The sequence below is a fragment of the Rhinopithecus roxellana genome, chromosome 4 (genome assembly GCF_007565055.1).
Source record: "Rhinopithecus roxellana isolate Shanxi Qingling chromosome 4, ASM756505v1, whole genome shotgun sequence".
Taxonomy (NCBI): domain Eukaryota; kingdom Metazoa; phylum Chordata; class Mammalia; order Primates; family Cercopithecidae; genus Rhinopithecus; species Rhinopithecus roxellana.
Window position 1 is genome coordinate 48,943,513 of NC_044552.1, and position 25,156 is coordinate 48,968,668.

General features: G+C 37.0%; 1 protein-coding gene across 3 annotated transcripts in view; it reads right to left on the bottom strand.

The window, feature by feature from the left end:
* The window catches only part of HCRTR2 (hypocretin receptor 2), a 118,830-nt gene extending 94,043 nt beyond the window's left edge, over positions 1–24,787 (bottom strand). Inside the window, exon 1 of one of the 3 annotated variants that reach the window (XR_004056911.1) lies at positions 24,188–24,446. Coding sequence is in view for 2 of the 3 variants with exons in the window: in XM_030929219.1 (XP_030785079.1) it covers positions 24,188–24,410 (223 nt within the window). In the remaining variant the exon portion in view is untranslated. Of the gene's footprint in view, positions 1–24,187 lie in introns of all 3 variants that reach the window. The other 2 variants (XM_030929219.1, XM_030929220.1) reach the window with 2 other exon arrangements.
* Positions 24,788–25,156: the final 369 nt, after the last annotated feature.

The window sequence follows — 25,156 nt, forward strand, 5'->3', positions numbered from 1 at the left end:
ATGCAGGATTTTGTTAGGGTGAGGGTTAAAAGTAGCCTGAAGGTTTGCATTAGGGTTACAGTTTGAGATAGTGTTGGGGTTCATTTTAGATCTAGGGTAAGAGTTAAAGTTGGGGTTAGGTTTAGAGCTAGATGTATGACTAATAATAGGTTTGCAGTTAATGTTAGGGTTAGGGTTGGAGATATAGTTAAAGATAGGTTTGGACTTAGTTTGAGACTTAATGATTAGCATTAAATATTGGGAATTGGGTAGTGTCAGTGATGGGGTAGAGATGCAGATTGGGGTTTGTTCTAGCATTAGTGTTATTGATAGGATTGGGGTTAGGATTATATTAATGCTACATGTAGTTTTGTGAAGGTTAAGGTTTGAGGTACATTTTGAGTTTTGTTTAAGTTTAGATTTACTTTTGGGGTTGGGGTAGAATTGAAATAGGATTAAGTATTTCGTTAGAATTAGAGGGACCTTTGGAAAAAAAAAAAAAAGAATTAGAGGGACCTTTATAGTGAGTCATCAGGTTAGGTTTACAATTAGAGTTATAGCTAGGTTTACAGTTAGTGTAGGTTAAGAGAAAGAGTCGGCCAGCCGCGGTGGCTCGTGCCTTTTATCCCAGCACTTTGGGAGGCTGAGGCGGGTGGATCACGAGGTCAGGAGATTGAGACCATCCTGGCTAACACAGTGAAACCTCGTCTCTGCTAAAAATACAAAAAATTAGCGAGGCATGGTGGTGGGTGCCTGTAGTCCCAGCTACTCGGGAGGCTGAGGCAGGAGAATGGCATGAACCCAAGAGGCAGAGCTTGCAGTGAGCCAAGATCACACCACTGCCCTCCAGCCTTGGCAAGAGAGCGAGACTCCATCTCAAAAAAAAAGAGAAAGGGTCAAGTTTAGTTTTAGGGTTATGGTAAGTGGCAGTCTGGGGTTTGGGTTATAGTTTGATATAGAGTGAGGTCTGAGGTTAGTTTAGGTTTTGGGTTAGAGGTTGTGTTAGACATAGGTTTGATGATAATATTAGGGTTGGGATTACAGATGGAACTGGGGTTAGTGTAAAGGTTGAGTTTCAAGATAAGGTTTGTTTAGTTTTTGACTTTGAGTTAGAGTTATATTTGGGCCTATGTTTAGAGTCAGAGTCAGGGTGGGAAGTAGAATTGGAATTTGTATTCTGATGAGGGTTTCAGATGGATTTGGGATAAAAGGGTAGGGGTGGGTTGGTGTTTAGATTACAATTGGAATCAGAGCTAGATTTGAGGTTATGATTAGGATTAGAATTAGAAGTAGGTTTGTGGTTAATGTTAGGTTAGAGATAGGATTAGAGTTAGGTTTGGGGTTAACAGTTGGGTATAGAGATAAAATTGTTAGTTAATTCTTAGTTTTAGGCTTACGTTTAGAGATAGAGTTAAATTTAGTTTTACAGTTGGTTTTAGGGTAAAAGTTAAGGGCAGATGGGAGTAAAATCAGAATTAGTTTTAGTTTTGAAGTATAGAGGTAGGGTGGTTAATGTTAGGGTGCAGTTAGGGCTGTAGATAAGATTGAGTTTAGCGTTAGTGTTAGATTTTTATCAGGCTTGCAGGTAAATTTGAGGTTACTGAGGGAGCAACATATTCCTTGCCTCATTCAGTCAAGGCTTCCTGGAAGACCACCCATGCTACAGGGCATACATCATCCTCACTCTAATCTCTACATAAATTTAGAGAAGAACAATCTGTGAGAAGTGTAAACTGTGTCAAAGAGGAGAGGTAGTCAGAGTTTGTTTTCCTTCTTCTTTCTTTTTCTTTATTCTCTTTTGTTAACCTCATTTTCTCTCTTTTTCTTCCTTCTCACCATCTGAATAATATAGGTTGGTTCCTATTTTAATCAGTACTTTGAAGTACAGCCATTCAAATCTGATAAATGTAAACAAAATAAAGCTCAGGTAACCGGGAAGGAGTAGAGAAAGTCTGAGTGACTAGGTCTAAAACTAATATCATGGTTCTCTCCATTTCTTTGTGTCTCTGAAAGCTGGTCTTGTATGCTCCTACCATAGATGATTTGTTTTTAACATGGCAAAGGGAAAGATCTTAGGCACCTCTAGGTTTAATCGTCCCAAGTGGCTAAAGGTTAGGTGGGGAAAAGTTTATTTATCTCCAACAGGTGATATGTAAAACCCAACACACAAACTCTGACACTTCCTTGTGCATCAAATTATAATTCATTTGCCACTGTGGTTGGGGGATGGGAGAAGATCAGGCATTTTTGCCTCTGGTCCCAGCTGCTGGGGTACTGTGATTGACAACCCCTCCACCCCACCGTACACATGAAATGGCACAAGGATAGTTTCCTAAAGAAAGATGTAGTACTGTTAGAAGAAGGGGGAATGTGAAGAAACAGGAGTATAGCTGTTGGGAAGACAGAAGTGTTAATGATCGACAAGGATTAATTACAGATTCCTATGCTATAGTAAAATTTTAAATTACTGATATTTTATTTTATTTTAAAAATAATTTATTTTAATTATTATGAATACTGTTTTTAGATAAGCGTCAATGTGTAAAGATCAAATCAGGGTAATTGGGATATCCACTTCCTCAAGAATTTATCATTTCTTTGTGTTAGCAATATTCCAATTCTACTCCTTTAGTTATTTTGAAATATACAATGAATTATTGTTAACTACAGTCACTCTGTTGTGCGGCCAAACACTGGATCAATTCCTGACACTTTAGACATTGTTAAGATGTTCAGGAATGTGTTCCTTCTTATTTGCTTTCTATGCCTGTTTCAGTTACCTTCTCTCTATCTGATTTTAATTTAAGCTATTTCTAGTTTTATCTTCAGTGGTTACCTAGAAAAACTTGATCACTTTCCTCATGGCATCTTTACCTAAATACATTTGAAAACTTTATCAGTCCTCGAGTTGTTTTGATATGTTTTTTTCTGTGTTATTATTTTCTTGAGATTTCTCTTTCTGAGGTATTTCCTATTGTGGTGTTTCTGTCTTTTAAGAAAGTCAGTATCTTATTGATTTTTCATTTTATCTTCATTCACTCTTATTGTCCTGTATGGTTACTGTGTTTTCTCTTCATTCATTCTTTTCTCTTCCGGCCTTTAATTCTGAAAGTAAATAATCTGATAATTATCATTTTCCCAATAAGTTTGGTGATCATTTTACTGGAAAACACAATGTCTAGAGGAACTAATCTCTATCTTTATTATTGGGTTTCTAAATATTTTATATGAGTCAGTCCATGTTTGCTTTTTAATCTAATTTTGCCTTCTCATATGATTGTACTTTAATTTAAAGCCATAAAATTGTGTTGTTTTATAGCAATCCAAGAGGCCAACATCTCTTTCATTAAAAAAAGTACCAGATTCAATGATAAAGCACTGCCACTAATGTCTCATTGTTTTGATCTCCCAATGGTCATACTTTCAGCCTACTGAATGACAAACACACATAATTAAATAACAAACTCACAGAAACTGAATATTATGAAGCTGAACAGAACACAACAGAACCTCCCAAAGTAAATCTCAAAATTTTTTCGTAAAGTTTTTCATCATGTTTATTAGAAAATCAGACTCATATTAAGATTTGGAGTACGGCCGGGCGCGGTGGCTCAAGCCTGTAATCCCAGCACTTTGGGAGGCCGAGACGGGCGGATCACGAGGTCAGGAGATCGAGACCATCCTGGCTAACATGGTGAAACCCCGTCTCTACTAAAAATACAAAAAACTAGCCGGGCGACCTGGCGGGCGCCTGTAGTCCCAGCTACTCGGGAGGCTGAGGCAGGAGAATGGCGTGAACCCGGGAGGCGGAGCTTGCAGTGAGCTGAGATCCGGCCACTGCACTCCAGCCTGGGTGACAGAGCGAGACTCCGTCTCAAAAAAAAAAAAAAAAAAAAAGATTTGGAGTACCATAGTATTGATAGTGAAGTAGAAATCACACCTATAATTAAAGATTAGTCAGCATCTCAGATATATTTTATTATTTGAAATTTGAAAACAAATATCCATATTTAATTATACATAGAATAATTTTTAAAATTTCATTAAATTATTTGCATTTCTAGATTACATGCCTGCTATTTTTTAAACAGAATGGGTTATAATATAAAAATTTATGTTTAAAAGGAACTGTACTTATTTTACTATTGTTGTTTAAAAGGAAAGCATTATTATCTTTTAAAGGGAAGTCACATACTTAGCAACATGAAATATTTTTTCCTATTAGATTTTTAAATAGGTGAAATTGTAAATAACTGATGTTTCTAATAATATATGCATCCTAAAGATATTGTCAATAAAACTCAAGCCTGCAAGCTAGCTTGGAAACTCCCATTCTAAGGTTTTTAAGATTCTACTTCTCTTTCCTCATAAAGTTAATAATACAAATGTAGGATACAATGTTTATTTATTTTTTTTATTTTTTCTGTTTTTAGCTCAACTATCTATGATCATGGGAAAGAACGGGAATTCAGACAAATAAAACAAAACATTTTTAGGGCACTATTTTTAAGTCTGTCAGAGAAAAAAAAAATCTTTATTCAGTGTTAAAGAGACAGACAACGTATTTAAGATTTTTCTCCCTTTTCTGTTTCATTGCTGACATGATAATAAGCTCAGAACCAATCATCAGGGAGGAGCAGAGGAGGAAAGGTCAGAGAAACCCATGGTATCAACATATTCATTAATGGAATTCACACTGTACTATCTATCGTATTCTTACATTGATAAAATTAGTGATGCTAACCTAAATAGGTCATGAATGACCTATTTTTTTAAATCAACTAAAAAGTAATAATAGAAGATTAAACTAATGTATTATATGAGAAATGTGGAGAGAGTATTTTGATCAAGTTTCATAGGTAAAACAGAAAAATGGGGTGAGGTTAGGACCATAGGAATGCCCCCATAAACTTTGATTTGCTAGAAGGCAAATAAATCCCAAAGTTTCCTACTTGGAATGAGAGGAAAGAGGAAAAACAAAAAACCCTCAAATCCAAAGTTTTGTTGTTGTTTCTTTGTCATTCTGTGAATAATAAAAACTGAAGGTAGCAAAGGTTTTGCTCCTTTATGCCCTGCCTCTGCAGCACTATCTGCTTTTTCTTTTGCCCTTCCTGTCATTCACTTTCTTAACGCTCTGCCTCCTGAAGTTAAAGTTTCCTTCTCATTCATTAAGCAAATGTTATATATATGATTCTAGATCATAGTACTCTGTTTATATCTCTTTAATAGTAAGCACTACACTGTGTTTTACTTTAATATATTGCATTTCTGTCCTTCCCATGAAGCTGTCATGTCCTTGAGGTTAATGATAATATCTTTCTTGTCTTTGCTCCTTCTAATGTCAGAGGAGTGCTTGCCAATTAATAGATGTTCAATATTTGTTTGATGAAGGAATGAATGAGTGAATAAAGGAATGTTCTCTCACTATTTTTATTTAGTTTATACCTATTCAATAGTAGCACACCCCCTAGATTAGATCTCAGCAGAACATCAAGTTCTAGACTGAAAGATGTTGACATATTCTCTCTGAAAATGGTTATCCATGAGCTTTCAAAGGAGTCAGTCCCTGTGACCTTGCAGTCATTATCCAAAAGATCTCCAGTACATTTTCTTCATTTCTTAAATATGATCTCAGATACTGTTTCCTCATATTCATACTTAGTGCTAAAGATAATATTTAGCAGAAAAATGGCAACAACTACAGCATATATCCAGTTCTTATGTAGATTGAGTATGTAGATTAACATGATTCTTAGAGACTGCATGCAAAAAAGGAAGGCCATTCAATTTAGTGAAAAATGAGTTTAAAATGTTTTATCAATCAATACTTACCTTACTTATCAATGTTCTGTGTAAATACAAAACCATAATTTGGGATCTAGATGCAGAAAAGTGTGTATGCACAGTGTTGAAGATAATGACTCTTTTTGTCACCCAGGCTTCATTGCAATGGTGGAATCACAGCTCACCATAGCCTCGACTTCCTGGGCTCAAATGGTTTTCCCATGTCAGCCTCCCAAGTATCTGGGACCACAGGCATATAATTATGCCCAGCGAAATTGTGTGTGTGTGTGTGTGTGTGTGTGTGTGTGTGTGTGTGTGTGTGTATGTAGAGACAGGGTCTTACCATGTTGCCCAGGATGGTCTTGAACTCGTGAACTCAAGCGATCTGTCCACCTCAGCTTCCCAAAGTACTGGGATTACAGATGTGAGCCACCATGCCCAGCCAATAATTACTTTCTTAGCATAAGCCAAGATAGATCCTAAATATTTTTGTTGGAATGAAAACAGAAGATTAAAATTTGAGTAGCTTGAACTGAATGTAAAAGAGATGCAAGTTATCTATTACTAATGCCTCTGATATTTCCCTAAAGCTCATATGAGTATCCACAGGATTTTATGTATATATAAGATATATTCACAATGAACAGAAAAAAAAATTTAGACTTATATATTTTATATTTTAAATCCGAATTATTGCAATTTAAAGTGAAAATGTCTCGTCTCTAACCTACTATAGCAAATATATTTCAAATCTTAGAAATCTTGCACACAATGTTTTGGTAACACCTACTCTTTGAAGGTAGAATATTTGCTAACTCCAATATATTGAAGAAAAGATAGGCAACCATATGTCTGCAGTGGATTAGATGAGCTTGAGAAAGTCTTATGTTTTCTTCTCATTTCTTTATAGAGGATTAAGGATATTTCTGTGAAAAAAAATGCATTTCTAAAATCTTAGTGTAGACTAGTCCTTGGAGGAGATTTGTATTCATTGTCTTAATCCTTATTCTTCTGGTACTTCCATATCTTCAATATTATTGCTGAAGTTTTTTTTTTTAGACTGTCATATAATTCTGGTGTTTATTTTGTGACCAATAACTCCTGACGTTTATGATTTAGTATATCAGAGCTACTAGATCTAAATCTGCTCCAGTATTTCACAACGTTTTTGTATAGTGAAACACCTTTACATTTATGACAACCCTTCAATTATTTCCATGACATAATCGACTAACTATATTTACTATGTATAGCAATATGTGTATAGATTTTAATAGTTCAAAGAACACACAGTAAAAAGAAGTGAGATTCATTTTAATCTTGCAAGACTGACTTCATATAGAAAATCATAAGCTAGAAAATATAGAACAATATTTTGCACTACTGATTCTATTATGCAGTGACTTCTACTTAGTAGGCAAGACTTCTGAGGTGTACTTTTTTGCAAAGTTGTGTAAGTTTAAAAGTATATTGTTGGCTTAATACGATAATAAATTACACCAATATACACACTAATAACTCTACTTTAAATTTAATATAACTAAAAATAGAACTTCAAAGTTGTTACTAAGAAAACTTTTTGGGTTCCCACATCTTTGCTCCTTCCTTCATTGCCCCTAATTCCTCTTACTGGTCTTTTTGTTTGTTTCTTGTTTTCTTGCCAAATTCCATTTCAAGGCAGGTGTTTTAATCTTCTCCCATCTGTTAGCTCTTCATTGACACAACAGAATTTTTGTCAAATGAACAACTACTTGGTTTGTCAATTGGCCTCCATCAAATATAACAGGAGGTTACATTTCCCTGTTGCAGGAATTCTCATATTTGGTGAACTGAGGCTCTATTTAAAATGTAGATTCCAGAGTCTTCACTCCCTGAAATTCTGACTTGATAAGTCAGGCATACATTCTGAAATCAGAATTTTTACCATGTACCCCTGTTTCTGCTTTCTGGATGTTTAAATACATAATTCAAAGTAGTCCTTTCTAACATTTAAAAAAATGTAGCTGTGATGATTCACACAGGAGAAAACCAAGAGCAAAATAACCTGTAAAAAAGAATTTATGTATAATCACTTATTCACTATCCAGTTCCTTCTATAGTCTTTGCTCTATATGGGGAATGTATAAAAAGGTACAGGCACAATATATGATATTGATTATAAATATCAGATTTATTTCACCATACCTGACTCCTTACCTGAACTCTTACCTTCATGTTCTAATGGCCATCTTACATACACTTACCTGTACCATATCAAACTTAATATGCTCAAAACCAAACTTTTGAGTCTTCTCCTTCCCTGCTGCAAACATACTCCTCCTCCATGGCCCAATATCTCAGTAAATGGCCCCCCATCAACCTACATGAAAGTATGGACTCCTCTCTTTCTCTTATACCCATAAGGCAATCCGTCAGCAAATGCTGTGGGTTCAACTGTCAGAATATATACTAAATATCACTAGAATACAAGTTCTCTACAAGAAGTAGCTTCATCTGCTTTGTTTGCTGCAATAGGCACACAATAAATATTTTTTGAATCAATAAATTTATTTATTGTGGCAAAAAGGTCTTTCCACATTAAGAGATTTACATTCTCTTGTATGCTTTTAATTATTCCAGAAGACATTTTCTAAAACATTTTCACATAAACTGTATATATTGCTTGCATAGCCACACAGAAAAACAAATACCTCAGAGTAGTAGGCTGATTGTGAATAGCATGTTGGGGAAGAAGCCCTAATTTCTGCTGGACAACTGCACATGGGTATTCCTCTAGCAATTCAAACTCCACATATCTTTGTCCAATTCATCATGACCCTTCTACACACTACAGTTGATATATATTATATATTTCCTATTTTAAGAAAAATAAATGAGTAAGAACATTGTACTTTCATTTTCTTTTTTTAATTTAATTTAATTTTATTTTAAATTCTGGGATACATCAGCAGGACGTGCAGGTTTGTTACATAGGTAAACGTGTGCCATCGTAGTTTGCTACACCTATCAACCCATCACCTAGGTATTAAGCCCCACATGCATTAGCTATTTATCCTGATGCTCTCCCTCCCATAGTGCACACAACATGCCCCAGTGTGTGTTGTTCTACTCCCTGTGTCCATGTGTTCTCATTGTTCAGCTCCACTTATAAGTGAGAACATGCAGTATTTAATTTTATGTTCCTGTATTAGTTTGCTGAAGATAGCCACTGTACTTTCTTTGGCAGAACATTTCTGTTAATCAGCAGGTTCTTTTCTATTCCAATCAATTCCTCACATTTGATGAGTTGCCAACTTCCATCTTCAGACTGCCTCTCATATTTGCTTCATTTTTTTTTCATGTTCTATCCCATTGTCCTCACTTTATTCTCAAAACAACTGTTCTGAAGAGTCTCAACAGGCTTGTTTGACTAACTGGTTTCCCAGTGTCTGGTCTCTCATAACTTTAATCCATTCTTACCATTGCCCCAAATTAATCTCCCTTTAGGGAACTCTGATATAACACAACAGTCATTTTAAAATCAATCCAGGGATTGCAAAACATGTTTAATGCAATCCACCATAATACACCACTGACAAGACTGGGCCGGATACTCACAAAATAAAGCAAGCCACGAAAACAATTGAAAGCAGTAGAGGAGATTAAGACCTTATTACTCAAAATTACTGAGAAATGTGTTTAAAAACCTGTGTATTATTGGAATTGCCTGAATGATTTTTGGAATGGTTTATAAATATTTTTGTGTCTTCAGGCTATGATGCATTTAATGTTACTACTTCACCAACGTAGGTGAAATTTCTCATTCTGTGGAACTTTTCAAAATCGTATTCACATATCAACAATACCTCAAAATGCTACCTCCTCAGCAAAGAAGGTATTTCTTTCCCCACGTCAAACCCAACTCTTATATATCAATGTTCTGAGACTTAGTATATGCCTCTTCGTAATCCTCATACTATAGTTTATTGTTTACATATTAGTCTCCCCCACAAGATTAGAAATTCCTTGTAGGTAAGAACCATGCCTCATTCACTTCTGTATTTCCTCCACAGAATGTAATAGAACAGATTACACATTGTGGGTGTTCAATAAATATTTGCTGAATGAAATAAGAAAAGGAAATAGCTCCAAATTAGATAAGCCCTAGAAAGTCAGTGTGTTGGTTCAGGATGCTTTATTTTTCTGTGTACCTTTTGCTGCCACAGTTGGATTTAGCCCTCTGGTGCTCTTTGTTGCTTTTGCCTCCACTCTGATGAAAAAGATATGTTTGCATGACTTCAAATCAACAATCTGCAAATATTTCTATTATTGATGATGCTAACTCAGCATTCAGAGCAGTCTTCTGAACTCCTGTTTACAAAGAGATGAAATCTATGTCGGGCTTGAATCTTGCTCTTGTATTCCTCGCTCCGCTTTCTGTCTAGTACCTGTAATCAGGTACCTACAAGTAGTTACAGATCACTGAGACATTGGTGATTAGTTATGGAACGCAATCCTTTGGTTAAGTTTACCCTTTGGTTAACCCTTTGGCTAAGTTTACCAGAAAATGTGTATGACACTGTGTTTTGTTTAAATCCCAAAGGTCATATTTTTTCAATTTGCTATGCAGACTAGCATAGCTGTACTGTCAAAGGAGGAATGGAAGTGGGGAACAAGACTGCATTTATGGCCGGACGCGGTGGCTCACCCCTGTAATCCCAGCACTTTGGGAGGCTGAGGCAGGTGGATCACGAGGACAGGAGATTGAGACCATCCTGGCTAACATGGTGAAACCCCATCTCTACTAAATACAAGAAAAAAAAAAATTAGCTGGGCGTGGTGGCTCATGCCTGTAATCCCAGCACTTTGGGAGGCCGAGACCGGCGGATCACGAGGTCACGAGATCGAGACCATCCTGGCTAACACGGTGAAACCCCATCTCTACTAAAAATACAAAAAATTAGCTGGGCGTGGTGGTGGGCGCCTGTAGTTCCAGCTACTTGGGAGGCTTAGGCGGGAGAATGGCATGAACCTGTGAGGTGGAGCTTGCACTGAGCTGAGATTGCGCCACTGCACTCCAACCTGGGCGACAGAGCATTCACTCTCAACTCAGGAATGGAAAGACCAATTGATAATGTGTAAAGGTATTCAGACAACTAACACAATAGCAGCTCTCTAATACTGAATGTCACTACCTGTTAAAAAAAAAAAAAAAAAAAAAAAAAGAGCAAAGAATAGCCCTATCACACTAGTTGTTGTAGGATTAACTAAAACAGGTTAGTTAAAACCTGTTGAAAAGTTATGTAATAAGGGAAATGTAACAACTCCAAAAACCCTGTTCTGTAAATATTATTCATTACTGATTTTCAATAATAATACATATTAATAAGTTTGGTTCAGTTGTTCTAGGGTCTGCTAGAATTACCAATATCGTCTTTATTTTTTTTTTGTTTGTTTTTGTTTTTGTTTTTTTGAGACGGAGTCTCATTCTGTCACCAGGTTGGAGTGCAGTGGCTTCATCTCGGCTCACTGAAACCTCCGTCTCCCAGGTTCAAGCGATTCTCCTGCCTCAGCCTCCCGAGTACCTGGGAGTACAGGCGCCTGCCACCAAAACCAGCTAATTTTTTTTTTCTTTTTTTAAGTAGAGATGGGGTTTCACCATGTTGGCCAGGATGGTCTCGATCTCTTGACCTCGTGATCCACCTGCCTCGGCATCCCAAAGCACTGGGATTACAGGCATGAGCCACCTGACCCCAATATCTTCTTTCTGTGGGTGAGGTTACACTTTTTTTTTTTTTTTTAAATTTATAATGATGAACATTTTAGGAGTTTGAAAGCAGAATTAGACAGTGTTGGTGTTTCTCTTATTCTCTATTACATAAAATGTCTAGAACTATGCATCTACTATCAACATTGGTTTTCTGTGCCATCTGAAAGTGTGATTATTTTTTCAATTGTCTGCACAGTCCAGAACCCTAGAATTAGCACAAGTCACTGGCAATGGAAGAGAATGACAGAGGGTTCATAAAGTTTAGGCTCTATAAGCATGCCTGAAACATCCTAGGCTCAGGTGGGGATATGTCTGTCCCTTTGTATTATAGAAAGTACAGAGTCATAGTAACATTCTGTCACAGCTGTTTCACCTCATTTGGGACACAGATCATTAAGTATTTGCTTGGACTTTTATAAAAACAATCAAGAATCATTTTGAAACAAAAAGAGTTTAAGTAAGAGTTTTGCACATTACATGTTCTTCTCAGTTATTGCAGAAATATAACATGTCATTTAAAGAAATCTTGGTGTATCTGATTTGAAAACAAAAGAACAAAAAGCTGCCAAAGTTTGTAAATTTCATTTTGCTTTTCTTGAGAAGGGCAATATAATTTCATGGTATAAATCACTTAGTAATGTCAAGGAGATCTCAGTGCTGGGGAAAGATTTTCAAATGGTCTTTCATAATCATTACTAGAATAACTATAAAATAGTTGATGTATAAGTTACTTAAGATACAAAACAAAATAATCACAAACAATTCAAATTATTGAAGTTTTATTTTAAATATTTATATAGAAGAAATTTAAAGCCTGCAATGCTTAATTTAAAAAATGTACTTATATCTAAAAGATTCCTCCTGCTGGAAGTCTTACACTTTAATACATTTGCTAACTAAAAATTCTATATTCCTGAACCTGTTCTTGGCACCGAGGATACATCGGCAAACAAGAAAAATAATGAAACTATTCTCATGCAGCTTACATTTTCCTTAAGGGAGACAACAGAAAAAGGAACAATAAATTAACAATTCAATTTCAAATGGTAATCAATTCTATGACAAAACTAAAACGGGATGCTATCACACACAGCACATGAGGGAGTAGTGATTCAAAGCTGGCATTCTAAGAGGACTTCCATGAAAATGTGGTATGAGCTGAGCAGGAGCCAGCCATAGGAGGATCAGAAATTGTGAAAACTCTAGAGCAGGCATATATTGTTTAGGGAAACATTGTATTCTGTTCAAAGAAATATTGTCAAGGAATATTGTCTGTTAAAGGAAAAGAAATCACACTAAGTGATCAATCATCCAAGGGATACTCCTTCTTGCATGGCTGTTGATTCAAGGACTTACTCATCATTTAGTGTATTTATCATTTTTACTTCTGTAAAGGTTATAGTTCATTTACTCAGGGGATAGTTGAAAATACGTCTTGAATTTGGGAAACTCAAGGCCTTATATCCAGTTTTTAGCATTTTTAATGTTTGGAAGATACTTTCTTAATCCTGCATGAAAAATTAGGGTGTATTAATTATATTATTCATATCATCCAGTCCCCAGACTGTGTACACATGTGTGAGGTATGCACATGTTTTTATTTATGTGTTTTTAAGTTCTTAAATTTTTATTTTCCCCTTTATCTCTAAGATGGTTTGGCTTCTTGTCAATGACAAGTTATAAAGTTCATTATGCCTGGGGGAAAAAATAACACATCCATCTATAAACTAGGGTAATCTTACTGATTTTCAGGAATATCTGAGTCACCATCACCATTTCTGATGATTTCAAAGAACAAGGTCTCTTTAGGTTTCCCTGTGTCCAAGGTATAAATCAAGCCCAAACACACAAATGTCTCAATAATTACGAAGTTATTTTCCTGAACCAGCTTTGGTAAGATTTGTTAATGTATTTTTATCTTCAGTGTATATAAAATTGAGAAACTTTTATATAAAGTATTATAATTGAGGATGTTAAGTTTTTATCTATTTTTAATAAGGAAAAGTTGATTCAGTCTAATATAATAACAAAATGGTTTCTTAAGCATGTAATCATACCTCCATACCCCTGCCCAGAAAGATTAGCACAATCTTCACATTTTAAGAAAGACAAATTGTCTTCAAAACAGTATTTATGAGCAATATGGTTCTCTACCAAAGTGGTTGACTCATCAAATTCATTCCAAATTGATGAATTAAATTATTAAAGCCAGTGGCTTTCTGACCCCATTTCTAGCAATGTAGTGATAAAATCAAGGCCTCACATGGTTACAAACCATGTGCCTTATCAATGCATTTTAGAGTCACTGAGTAGGAATAAAAGCTAAGAATCTACAAAAGGATATTACAATTTTTAATCATTGCTGTATTTCCACTGTGAACTAGGAACAGCAAATAAAAGCTTCTAAACTATCCACAGATTTAGAAATTTTGAAGTGTGTTACCATGCCAACCTGTAGGGAAATGTTCACCGAAATTCCCTAAGGGCTGACCTGGGGTCAATGTAGCATCTTCATTGATTATTTGAATGAAATACATGCCATTTAAAATAAAATTTCAAGTGAGAATGTTGAGAAAGTTGTAGAAAATTTAGAAGTGGGGATTTAGTTGGAAAATGTGAAAAATGTTTATTAGACCTCAAATTTTTAATCTTTTGAGTTCCAGTGTGAGGCCAAAATGTGATGCAGAAGCTAAAATGAGAGATGGCTAGGGGTACAGTGATGCATTGAAGCCCCAATCAGTAACTAATCATAAGAATGATTTTAGTAAAAAAAACCATGTAGAATATTGGAAAGTATTAATAGAACGATGGCATGCAAGGTTCACACATACATGTTCTAGGAAATATATCATTAAAACATCATAAAGAAAACTTGCAGCTGGGCGCAGTGGCTCACGTCTGTAATCCTAACACTTTGTGAGGCCAAGGTGGGAGGACTGCCTGAGCTCAGGAGTTCAAGAGCAGCCTGAGCAACACGAGGAAATCCCATCTCTACTAAAAATACAAAAAATTAGCTGCGCGTGATGGTGCATGTCTGAAGTCCCAGCTACTGGGGAGTCTGAGGCAAGACAATCACTGGGACGTGGAAGGCGGAGGTTGCAGTGAACTGAAATGGCGCCACTGCACTCCAGCCTGGGTGATAGAGCGAGACTTTGTCTCAAAAAAAAAAAAAAAAGTAAAAAGAAAAAGAAAAATTTCTTCTCAAATTTAAATATTCAGCACAACAAAAACAGCAACAGTTTTTCTAATATGTATTCTTTGTTTCTCTTCCTTCCTTTGTTTTCCTTCATTTTCTCACTTTATTTTTTTCTTTCTTTGTTTTGTATGCAGCAGTAGAAAGTCTCCTGGAAGTAATTATCTGGAGAATTTGGATTATGTTCTTTACTGTCAGTTTGTTTGTTTTCGTTAAAAGCAGCTTATTGCCAAAACAGTATGCAAACTCCAGTGTGAAAACCTTCACTAGTCTTTCCCCTTTTGTATTTATGCTCTGCATTTTCCTCAAAATGCTCTCATGGAAAATGCAAACCAATGATGGCACTCTAATTTAAAATCCTTTAACGGCTCCCCCTAAACAACAGTGTCAAAGCCTAGATCTTAAGAATTGTACACAAGGTATTTTATGGCCAATCCTTATCTACTGCTTCAGCCTCATTTCCAGACTCTCCTCATCTGCACTTACACTGGAGTTACCCAATTGCCTAACACTTTCTTCATAGCTCATTCTATTTCACGCCTCTTTGATTTTGCTTATGTTGTTTCCTCTGCTTAGAACATCCTTACCCAATTTTCTTCACCTGGGTAACTTGAATTCATCTATTAAAACTCAGTTTAGGTGTCATCTCCTCCTGTATCTCTCTCTTTAATCCCCCAGTGGAGCTAAGTGTCCTTCTCAAATACTTCCACTACATTCTGTGCAACCATCTGTCATAGTAGCACTTATCTCATTATTTTGAAAGTATGTGTTTATATGTCTGTCTTTCAAAAAGAGTGCAGGTTCCTCGGATTCTATTACCTTTGTACCCTCAATCCTAGCACAATAATTGGCACACAGTCTCTTAATATTATCAATTACCTCTATTGTCAGAGACCCAAATTAGAATGATATATGTACCAGCTTATCTTAGTGGTACACCATTAAGTATTGAATTCCTCCAAATTCTCGTATTCTGAGTCTATGCAAGTTAAAAATACTTTTCACTATTATATAGATTCTGTGACAGAGACATCACCATCTCCCAATCCCCTTTGTAGTTAGGTTGATACAATATTATTGATTTGGGCCAAATGAGAATGAGCTTGACTGGCAAGTGTTAATTTTTGGCAAAGGTAGTTAAGAGTCAGTATACTTCTAGTTCACAACTTTAGAGGCTGTGCAACAACTTATACCGAAACTGAAGTCAAACAACACAAATTTATTATGACACAGCTTCTGAATGGTCAGGCATCTGCAAGAAGCTTAGATGAATAGTTCTGCCTCAGTGTCTGTTACTAAGTTGCAGTGAAGCTGGGGATGGGTTGGGGTAGTGACTGTTATAGTCATCTCAAGACTCAACCTTGTCTGAAGGATTTGCTTCCAAGCTCACACATGAGGTTGTTAACAGACCGTATTTCCTCTCTGGCTGCTAGCTGGAGATTTTAACTCCAGAAGAACTTTTAAATCCAGAATTTTAACTCCAGATTTTAACACTTCCTCCAGAAGAAGAGATCCAAGAGCTACAGAGAAAGTGGGTTCTTGAGCCAGAAGCTATAAGCTCTTGTTATGTAATCTTGAAAGTGACATCGTTTCACTGCTGCTATAAGCTGTTGGTCACCCAGACCAATTCTGGCATAATATGGAAAGGGACTACACGATGCTGTGACTACCAGGAAGTGGGGCTGGGGTTGGGGGATGGTCATTGGAAGCCATATTGGAAACTGATTACCACAGAGTCCACCTTTTTGGGATGGTGCGCAAAATGTGGAGGCTGCCTGAACCATAACTCATTGGATGAAACAGACTCTCCAACCCACCTTAGATGTTAATCGAGCAAGAAATAAACTTTCGTGATACTAAGCCAATGAAAATTCAGGGTTTCTTTGCTACTATTCAGAACAGTAACTGTCCACATGGATTTCTGTTTACTGAAAAAGACTGTGATAACTGAAAGAATTTTGGGCGCTTGAAGACTTGTAAGAATAAACTCTTACTGTAAATTAAAACATCAAAATTATTATTTTATGTTTAACAAGTTTATGAAGCGTATTAATGTGAATTTTTCCTCAGAGTTTTGACAAAATCATGTATCAAAGACAGGATAGCTGATGACCAGTAAAAGGTAATTACATGCCTTATCCTGGCCTCTTGAAATACAGGAAATTTGCAAGCTTTTCCCAAGTTGACACACAACCACTTGGTTTTTCTGTGTGTCCATGCTTTTCTTCCACAGTAATTTTAAATCACTTCACGCACTTGAGTTTTTTCATTAAAAAAGACCTACCTCATAATGTTGTTGTGAAGAATAACTGAGACAGAATATGGAAAAATATCTTCTGAAGAGTAAAATACTATATAAATATTAAACATTGTTCTCATGTGTTTAATATTGAAGGCAGATTACTTGTAAAGGCCTGATAATAATAATCTCTAAACATTTTTTAGAAATATATAGTAATTTATTTTGAACAATTTGTTTTCTGTTTATGAAAGAACAGTTTTTCTGGCAAGAAATTTAATGTTATTTTAAATATCAATTTAATTCATTTACTTGGTTAAGAGATCACTTCTCATTGTGAACAAAGGTGAAATGAAAAAATTTTATCCTCAGAGTCAGCAATTCAAAAGACTGGACATACATGTCATGTGTTTCATCCAATAGCATCTCAAACTGTTTCAGAGTCAGTATCTAAATGTCATTTCATGTTTGATGTAATAGGTAATGATTCTTCATACATATATAACATTATTCTGTTCCAGGAACACTATCCGGTGATATAAAAATTGACCTATTCAGGTCAGGCACAGTGGCTCATGCCTGTAATCCCACCATTTTGGGAGGCTGAGGTGGGTGGATAACAAGGTCAGGAGCTCAAGACCAGCTCGGCCAAGATGGTGAAATCCATCTCTACTAAAAATACAAACAAACAAACCAACAAACAAAAAACAATAGCTGGGCATGGTGGCATGTGCCTGTAATCCCAGCTACTGGGGAGACAGGAAAATAGCTTGAAGCCAGGAGGTGGAGGCAGCAGTGAGATGAGATTGTGTCACTGCATCCCAGCCTAGGTGACAGAGGAAGACTCCATCTCAAAAAAAAAAAAAAAAAAAAAAAAAAAAAGGTTGACCTATTTAATAAAATCAATAGCAATAGCAACATGATTTGTTTAAATAAATACTAATTATTTCTTTGACAATGCAAGACAAAAAGAAAAATAAACAAATATCTTTAGAATATGTGAAGTTTTAAGTGTTTAGGTTCTCAGGCTCAAATTGTGTCTAAAGATAGTACTTTCAATAACAAAATAATCCTTGGCCACAATTATCTAACATTTTTTTCCAGTGAGTCACCCCCTGAACAGGTAAAAGCATTTTTGGCAGCACCTATTTTACCTTGAAATTTTCTCTTGTAAAGTAACCCTAGCCTGACCTTGATTAGCTTATCAAATGAGCTCATCCTCAGAGCTGAAGAACTGTAGTGTATCAGAAAAATAGCATGGCAACATGCCCAAACAACTCTGTAAATTGTCTAGAGGACACAGCTAAGTATGCCTTCCTCTTTCTTCCTGTGCTTCTCCAGTCAGGGTTAGAAGCTACAGAAAGAGGCAGGATGAAGTAATGGAACAAGCATGGACCATGGAATTTGTTAAATCCATATTTGAAACCTAGTGCTGCTATTTACTGCCTGACTAAACTTTTGAGTAAGTTAACATTGCTCTTTGAAATTCATTTTTCTTATTTGTAAAACCTATAAATCTCCTCATTATAAGTTTGTTGTAAGGCATCAATAGAGTATATGTAAGTGGAGCCTGACATATAGGAGCTGGCATATAGTACCCAATAAATATTCAAAAATTTCCTTTGCAGGGAGCAAAGGAACTGAAGACAAATACTCTCAGTTTCACCAATCACATGCCATTGACTAAAGTACCAGTGAACCACTACTTAATAAACCAGCATTCCTTAGGGTGTAGAAGATGTCAGAATGCTATAAGAAGAAACATGGAATGATCTTCTTTCGCTAGTTAAATAACATCAGCAGTGGATGTTTCGGAGCTGAGTGAGAATATGGAGACTTTGGGATGCTAACATAGCTGCAGTGCACGAAAATTTTCAAATACAATCTAAAATACAAAATAAGGAAAATTAATATAAAAACATATGATACAATTTAGTATGTAAGCACTACTAAAATCAAGACAGTTTTCTAAAAACTGGAGCATTGTGTTTATATTTGAGTTTTAGATTTGGTCTCTTGAAAATTGGTATTTTTTTAATTATCCCATTTTCAAATATATTTTTTCAAATACAGAAATAACTCATTACATAAGTTATCATTTGCACACGGTGCTCTCATTATTGTCTGTCCATGATAAATGTTCCTGTTGCCTATGAAATAGCCATCTTAAAAGTTATCATTGGGACTTTGTTTAAGTCAAAGATATAATTTATTTTACTAAGTAAGACCAAACAGTTATGATTTCAGCAAAAATGCAGAGGCATCAGTTTAATTCTTATTCAGATAAGCATTTTTGCATTTTAAAGCTAAAATGCACCATAGTTTTAAAGCCTAGTAGTTAATATTACCTTTTACAGTCACTATTCATGATTCTATTGAGTCTTGGCTGAGATGAGTTATGTATTATTTCCACATCTAAAAAGGGGTTAGAAGTAGCCCCGTTTTGCTTCTGTGTAGAAAAAGATGGGTTTACAAACACCCATGAAACTAAAATGGGCATTAGGAGAAGCAGAAAACAAATGTCTCTAGGCTTAGGAGTAACATGAACTTGCAATTCTACCACTTACATATCTGACACAAGACTAACTCTGTAGGAAGCAACCCTATTACAAGTATTTCCCCATTCCACACACCTAACTTGGGTAAACTGTTATTGAGTAAATTACTTAATGGATTATGTATTCTAACTATGAATATTTCACAAAATATTTTAACACTATATGAGTTAAATCAATATATTACCAATGTGTGTGTTATTTAAAACATTAGTAGTGATAGACCAGCCTATTAACAACTCAAAAACTCTAAATGAATGGGACCCAGCACAGGCAAATTTAAGTTGAGAGAGAAAGCAAACTATTCCAATAGTTAGGAATGGCTTTCATTTAAAGGCAAAAAGGCAATGTTAAGTAAGGAGATGGGTGGGTGGAGCTAGTGTGGAAAAGGAGAGTAATGTGTGTCAACACCATTTTATTCACCACTTTTAGGAAAACACGCAATTAAGGAAAAGGCTGGGGCAGAGGCCATAAAGAGCTACAGAGATACAGACTGGCCATGAAGGCAGAAGCTGGCTATACACCACATCACAAAAAGTTCAGTCATGAAAATTAAGGAATAAAAATTGACATTAATTGGCCGGGCGCGGTGGCTCAAGCCTGTAATCCCAGCACTTTGGGAGGCCGAGACGGGCGGATCACGAGGTCAGGAGATCGAGACCATCCTGGCTAACACGGTGAAACCCCGTCTCTACTAAAAATACAAAAAAACTAGCCGGGCGAGGTGGCGGGCGCCTGTAGTCCCAGCTACTCGGGAGGCTGAGGCAGGAGAATGGCGTAAACCCGGGAGGCGGAGCTTGCAGTGAGCTGAGATCTGGCCACTGCACTCCAGTCCGGGCGACAGAGCGAGACTCCGCCTCAAAAAAAAAAAAAAAAAAAAAAAAAAAAAAAAAAAAAAAAAAAAAAAAAATTGACATTAATTAGTGTCTATGTGTCAAGAAAAATATATATGTGCATGTGTCCCTTTATATGTCTTTACAGTGGGTATGTGTACATTATATCCTGATACTATTTCTACAATGCAGGCATTATTGATCTTAATTTGCAATTATAAAAAAATTGACTTGGATAGTTCAATAACTTGCTAATGGCACACAAGAAGCAAGAAGTATAGCTAGACTGATGTCGACATTTATTACATGTTTTCCCATTTTCCATATGAAGACAACAACAGATATGATAGAAGCATACCAGGTGAAACAGATGATATCTTTGAATGCAGATATGAAAGGCAGAAAATTGATTGTTTTCCCTAGATACTTAATGTTTAAACTGACTAGAACACATATCTCCCTACAATTGTCACTCAAGGAAGCAGGAGTAAAAATTAACATAAATCACATTTCTTTACATTTCCCCAATAGCTCCTCTGATATACACACTAATTTTAAAAAATGATAATCCTCAAAATATACCAGTTGAATAAGTTGATACATGTACTTAGCTGTAGTAGAAGACATAGTTAGGAATAGGTTATAGGTGGCATTATTTTGAAGATACTGAAAAGATACTCCTTTCAAAGAGAACCTTACCCTATGCTCCTTCCATAGAACTTAAAATTTCACAATAAACATGCTTGCAGCTTTTCATTGAATGTAAATACTCATAAAATTCCATTTAAAACTTTACTCCCCCAGGAAATTGCTTTCCATTTCTGGAAGGAGTATATGAGAGTGGAGAGGTGGTATAATGATCGAGAGGGACTATAGGGAGAAGAAAAAGAGACGAGGACAATCATGACTTTGTCATGCTACTCATAGCATATCCTATTACAACACTGCACAAAAGGACATTGTGGGGAAGATGACTTCTAACCGATGGCATTATATTTGTAAGCCCAAAAAGGTTGAGATTTTCCAAGTAGTTAGTTAGATGAAAGTACAAATGGTGACTGGACCTGAAGGCTCAGTGATTACATCTGCTGCCTACACTGTGGTATTTTACCTTCATACTTAATATTGCTTCTTTATTTTGCATAAATCATGTGACGTCCTGTCCTACCACTCTATGTGTAAAATTACTTACACCAGAGGGGCATAAAAGCAATTCTCAGTCTAATTCATTTTGCAAATTTGACAGCGACATCAAAGAGCAGGAAGTTGTCTGTGAGTAACGACACTACTCATTTGTTTAAATGTCAAACCTAAACCTCATCAACTTTCAGGCAGTATGTCAGAAAAGAATGCGTTTCAGTTCATCCAGAGAGGATTTCAGTGTTATTCAGTCCTGAGGAAAATAGCTGTCAGTTTCTTGACAGCAGAGTGCTTTGAGTAAATCTTTCTTTTTAGGCTGAATGGAATTAGCCATTTCAGCACTTGGGGCTGTGGATAGTGCTATCTTCCTTGACGTTATGAAACAAGTAGCCTTACTGTAGAGGTGTTTCATTCTTGAAACTAAAACTCCCCAGGCTAGCAAACATGTATCCCTAAACTATGCAATTAGGATATGGAGACTATTCATTACAAGGTCTGTGCAAGGTAAAAATACAAAAACAGCAAAGAAGAGCACATTTTACCACAAAGATGCAGCCTAAAATTGAAATAAGGAAGGCAAATAGTTACTATTCCTAGCTATTCATAAAATAATTACTGCTTCTCTGGACAGGTTTTTGGTAAAGAGAATGACAGTGCCATTAATCCCTCATTGTACTTTATTGGCAGTGGACATTGATGCAGGGGAGAACAGGAACACATCCAATAAGCTTGCAGACAGTCAGGAGCAGAGAATCTATTCTCTATATGCTTTCTAGCTCTAGAGTGGAATAACAATGGAGAATTCTGGATCTGAGGTCAGAAAAAAATAGAACTGAATCTAAATTATGTCCCTTAATATGTCATTTTATTTCTCTAAGTCTTGTTTCTTCTTCTGGTTAATGTGGGTTATTTTGATGTTGAAGGGAGAGAATGTACATGAAGGGACCTGGCACACAGTAGGTACTCAAAATATGTTCAATTTTGATTATTCACTTATCAATAAGTGTTGGCATAATGCAGTAAAATGTTGCTATGCTGGTAGCCATGTCTCTTAAGAGATGTAATCGTAAGGATGGGTAACAAGAAGAAGGAAAGCAAGATTGGGATTATTATCAACAGAATTATGCTTATAACAAGAGTCCTAATCATGTGTATTTCCACTTTTGTTTCATTTTGTTAGTATACCACAAAGATTTCCTTTTACTTTTAAATCAACCAAAGGAAAACAGTCTAAAAATAATATTTAAAAATGTACTAAAGTTCTCAGAGGTTTCTTGTCTCCTCAGATAACATTCTACCAACTCTCTGGAGAACTCCTCTCATTCACACACTATCATCTATTCTGCCTGCTGAGTCGGGATGATTTCTACCCAGACCAACACACTTGGGAGAGAAGGTAAAAATCAGGTTAGTGCTGAAAGCCTGATAATTTCCTTGTCAGTTTCCATTGCAGGTACAAGTTCTTTGCTTTTGACTGCAAAGCCTCCCAGCCTATCTCACCTCACTCACCTATTTCCCATTTTATAACTGAAAATCAAGAGCAACTCCTAGCCTCCTCCATCTCCTGTCATTTTCAGCAGAGACTTCCTCCACACTGCCCTCTGCATGTGAAAAGTCTCCCAGCCTTCTACTCCTCATTCATCAAGGTACACTCTTCTTCCATTCACAATTTATTTCAAGTTATCCCTCCCTTCCAAAGCCCTTTTTCTGGAGGAAGATTCCCCAGTTGCCCTAATACATTCCATCATCGCACTCACCATGTTGCCATCTCACCCCCTCCCCAACCCTCAGAAATTGTTTAGGGGGAGGGGAGTGGGGGTCGAGGAAACCTGTGTTTGCGTACAGACCTAGACAGGGACAAATAGCCTAGCATTAAGCTCAGTCTCATCTTTGGGGAAAACAAAACAAAACAACAACAACAACAAACAGTTGACATGAATAATTCCGGAGCCTGGCAACAAGCAGACTAAAAAAAAAAAAAAAAAAAAAAAAAAAAAAAAAAAAAAAAAAAAAATACTTTGCTGAGTGGATGCATGAATGAATGGATGGATGGATGATTGAGATCTCTGTGGTACTTTTCTCGATGCCCCTCCTTCTTCTTGCTCCAGGCACGGTTCCTGTTTAATTCAGCTTCTATGAGTGAGTGCACTTCCCTGCTTTGCCTTCGTCTCCACTCCCTGCTGGTTCATAACCACCTCTTGACTGGAGACTAAACCTCCTCGCCAAAGGGCATTGCCACTTAGCTCACAAATGCTTTGTGACTTCCACAGTCAAAGAGAGCTTTCTCCTTCGGGAGGTAGCTTTGCATTCTGCAAGCTCTGCCTCTTCCCAACCCCCTGCCGAAACACCCAGCCACGTTACACAAAGGGATGACTGACTCCCCCACCCACACACACACACACACTCAACAAAATCCACCTGGAGATCCCTGCCGTGGCCCCTTCCCTGCGCTTGTAATCTAGGTGCTCGAAAAAGAAACGCGGTTTCCCTGTTATTCCTGCACAACAGGGAATAACCTTTCCAGGGCTCGGTCCTGGTTCGGAAAATCAGAAAACTTTGTATTATTATTATTATTTTATTAGAAAACCCCACCCGAGAGCAGAGACCTCTTTGTTTGCTTCCCAGGGGGAAGGAGGGGTCTCTTTAGAGCCTTCGCAGCTCGGGGAGGAGTGGGGGGTGATGGCCCCTGGGAGGACTGCCCCGGAGGAGACTCACCCAGGACGTTCCCAATGAGAGCTACGACGAACACGATGATGTATCCGGCGATCAGGACCCACTCATAATCTTTCGGGTGCAGGTATTCCCTCCACAGGTACCGCAGGAATTCCTCATCGTCATAGTCGGTGGGGTTTAAAAAGGGCTCTTGAGTTTCATTCAGCTCCGAAGCAGATGACCAGTTGCGACAAGGGGGGGAGTCCTCCAATTTGGTGCCGGACATCACGGGCTCGAGTCCGGTTCCGCTCAATGCTGCAAGCTCCTCTCTGCCTGCCCCATGAGCACTGGTGATTTGCGGTGGGAAAGGCTGCGCGGAGAGGCGAGAAGGGGCTCCCGAGCAGAAAATGACGTGAAAAGTTACGGAGCCAATGCCTCCGGAGCCTTCTGCCGGGCAACTTCTGTGGCGGCTTTGCTGTCTTTACAGGCGATATTGCACCGGGAAGAGAGGCAGCTGAGAAACTAGGGTCCCGGCACTGGAGGCTGCAGCAATGACACCGGGAGGAGAAAGCTACCTCCTGCTCAGCTGAAGCTCAATGACTCCTCATTCCAGCACTCAGTCCGCAGCCCACAGCCTCCTCCTGTGCTGAGGGAGAGCTGAAGCTGAAGGAAAAAAAAAAAAAAAAAAGTAATGAAAAGTAATTTAATCTGTTTTTTTTTGGGGGGGGGGGAGTTAAATCTCTCTTTTTCTACTTATTTTCTCTATTTTTACATGCACTTATTATAAGCCATGCACAGACATGCATCAGTCTGTGTGGATAGGACAAAAATGTAACATACAGTTAATACAGAGCATGCTGATACATTTGTCTCTGTAAAGCAAATATAAAAGTAATAAGGAGGCACCTCTGTGTTTCTCAAGCAGGACAATGTAAAAGTCATTCCAGGCAAATACTTTAACATTTAATATAAACTTATTTTAACATTTGACGTTTGCCAATTTAGCACTTGCTGAGTCTTTAAGGTGTCTCC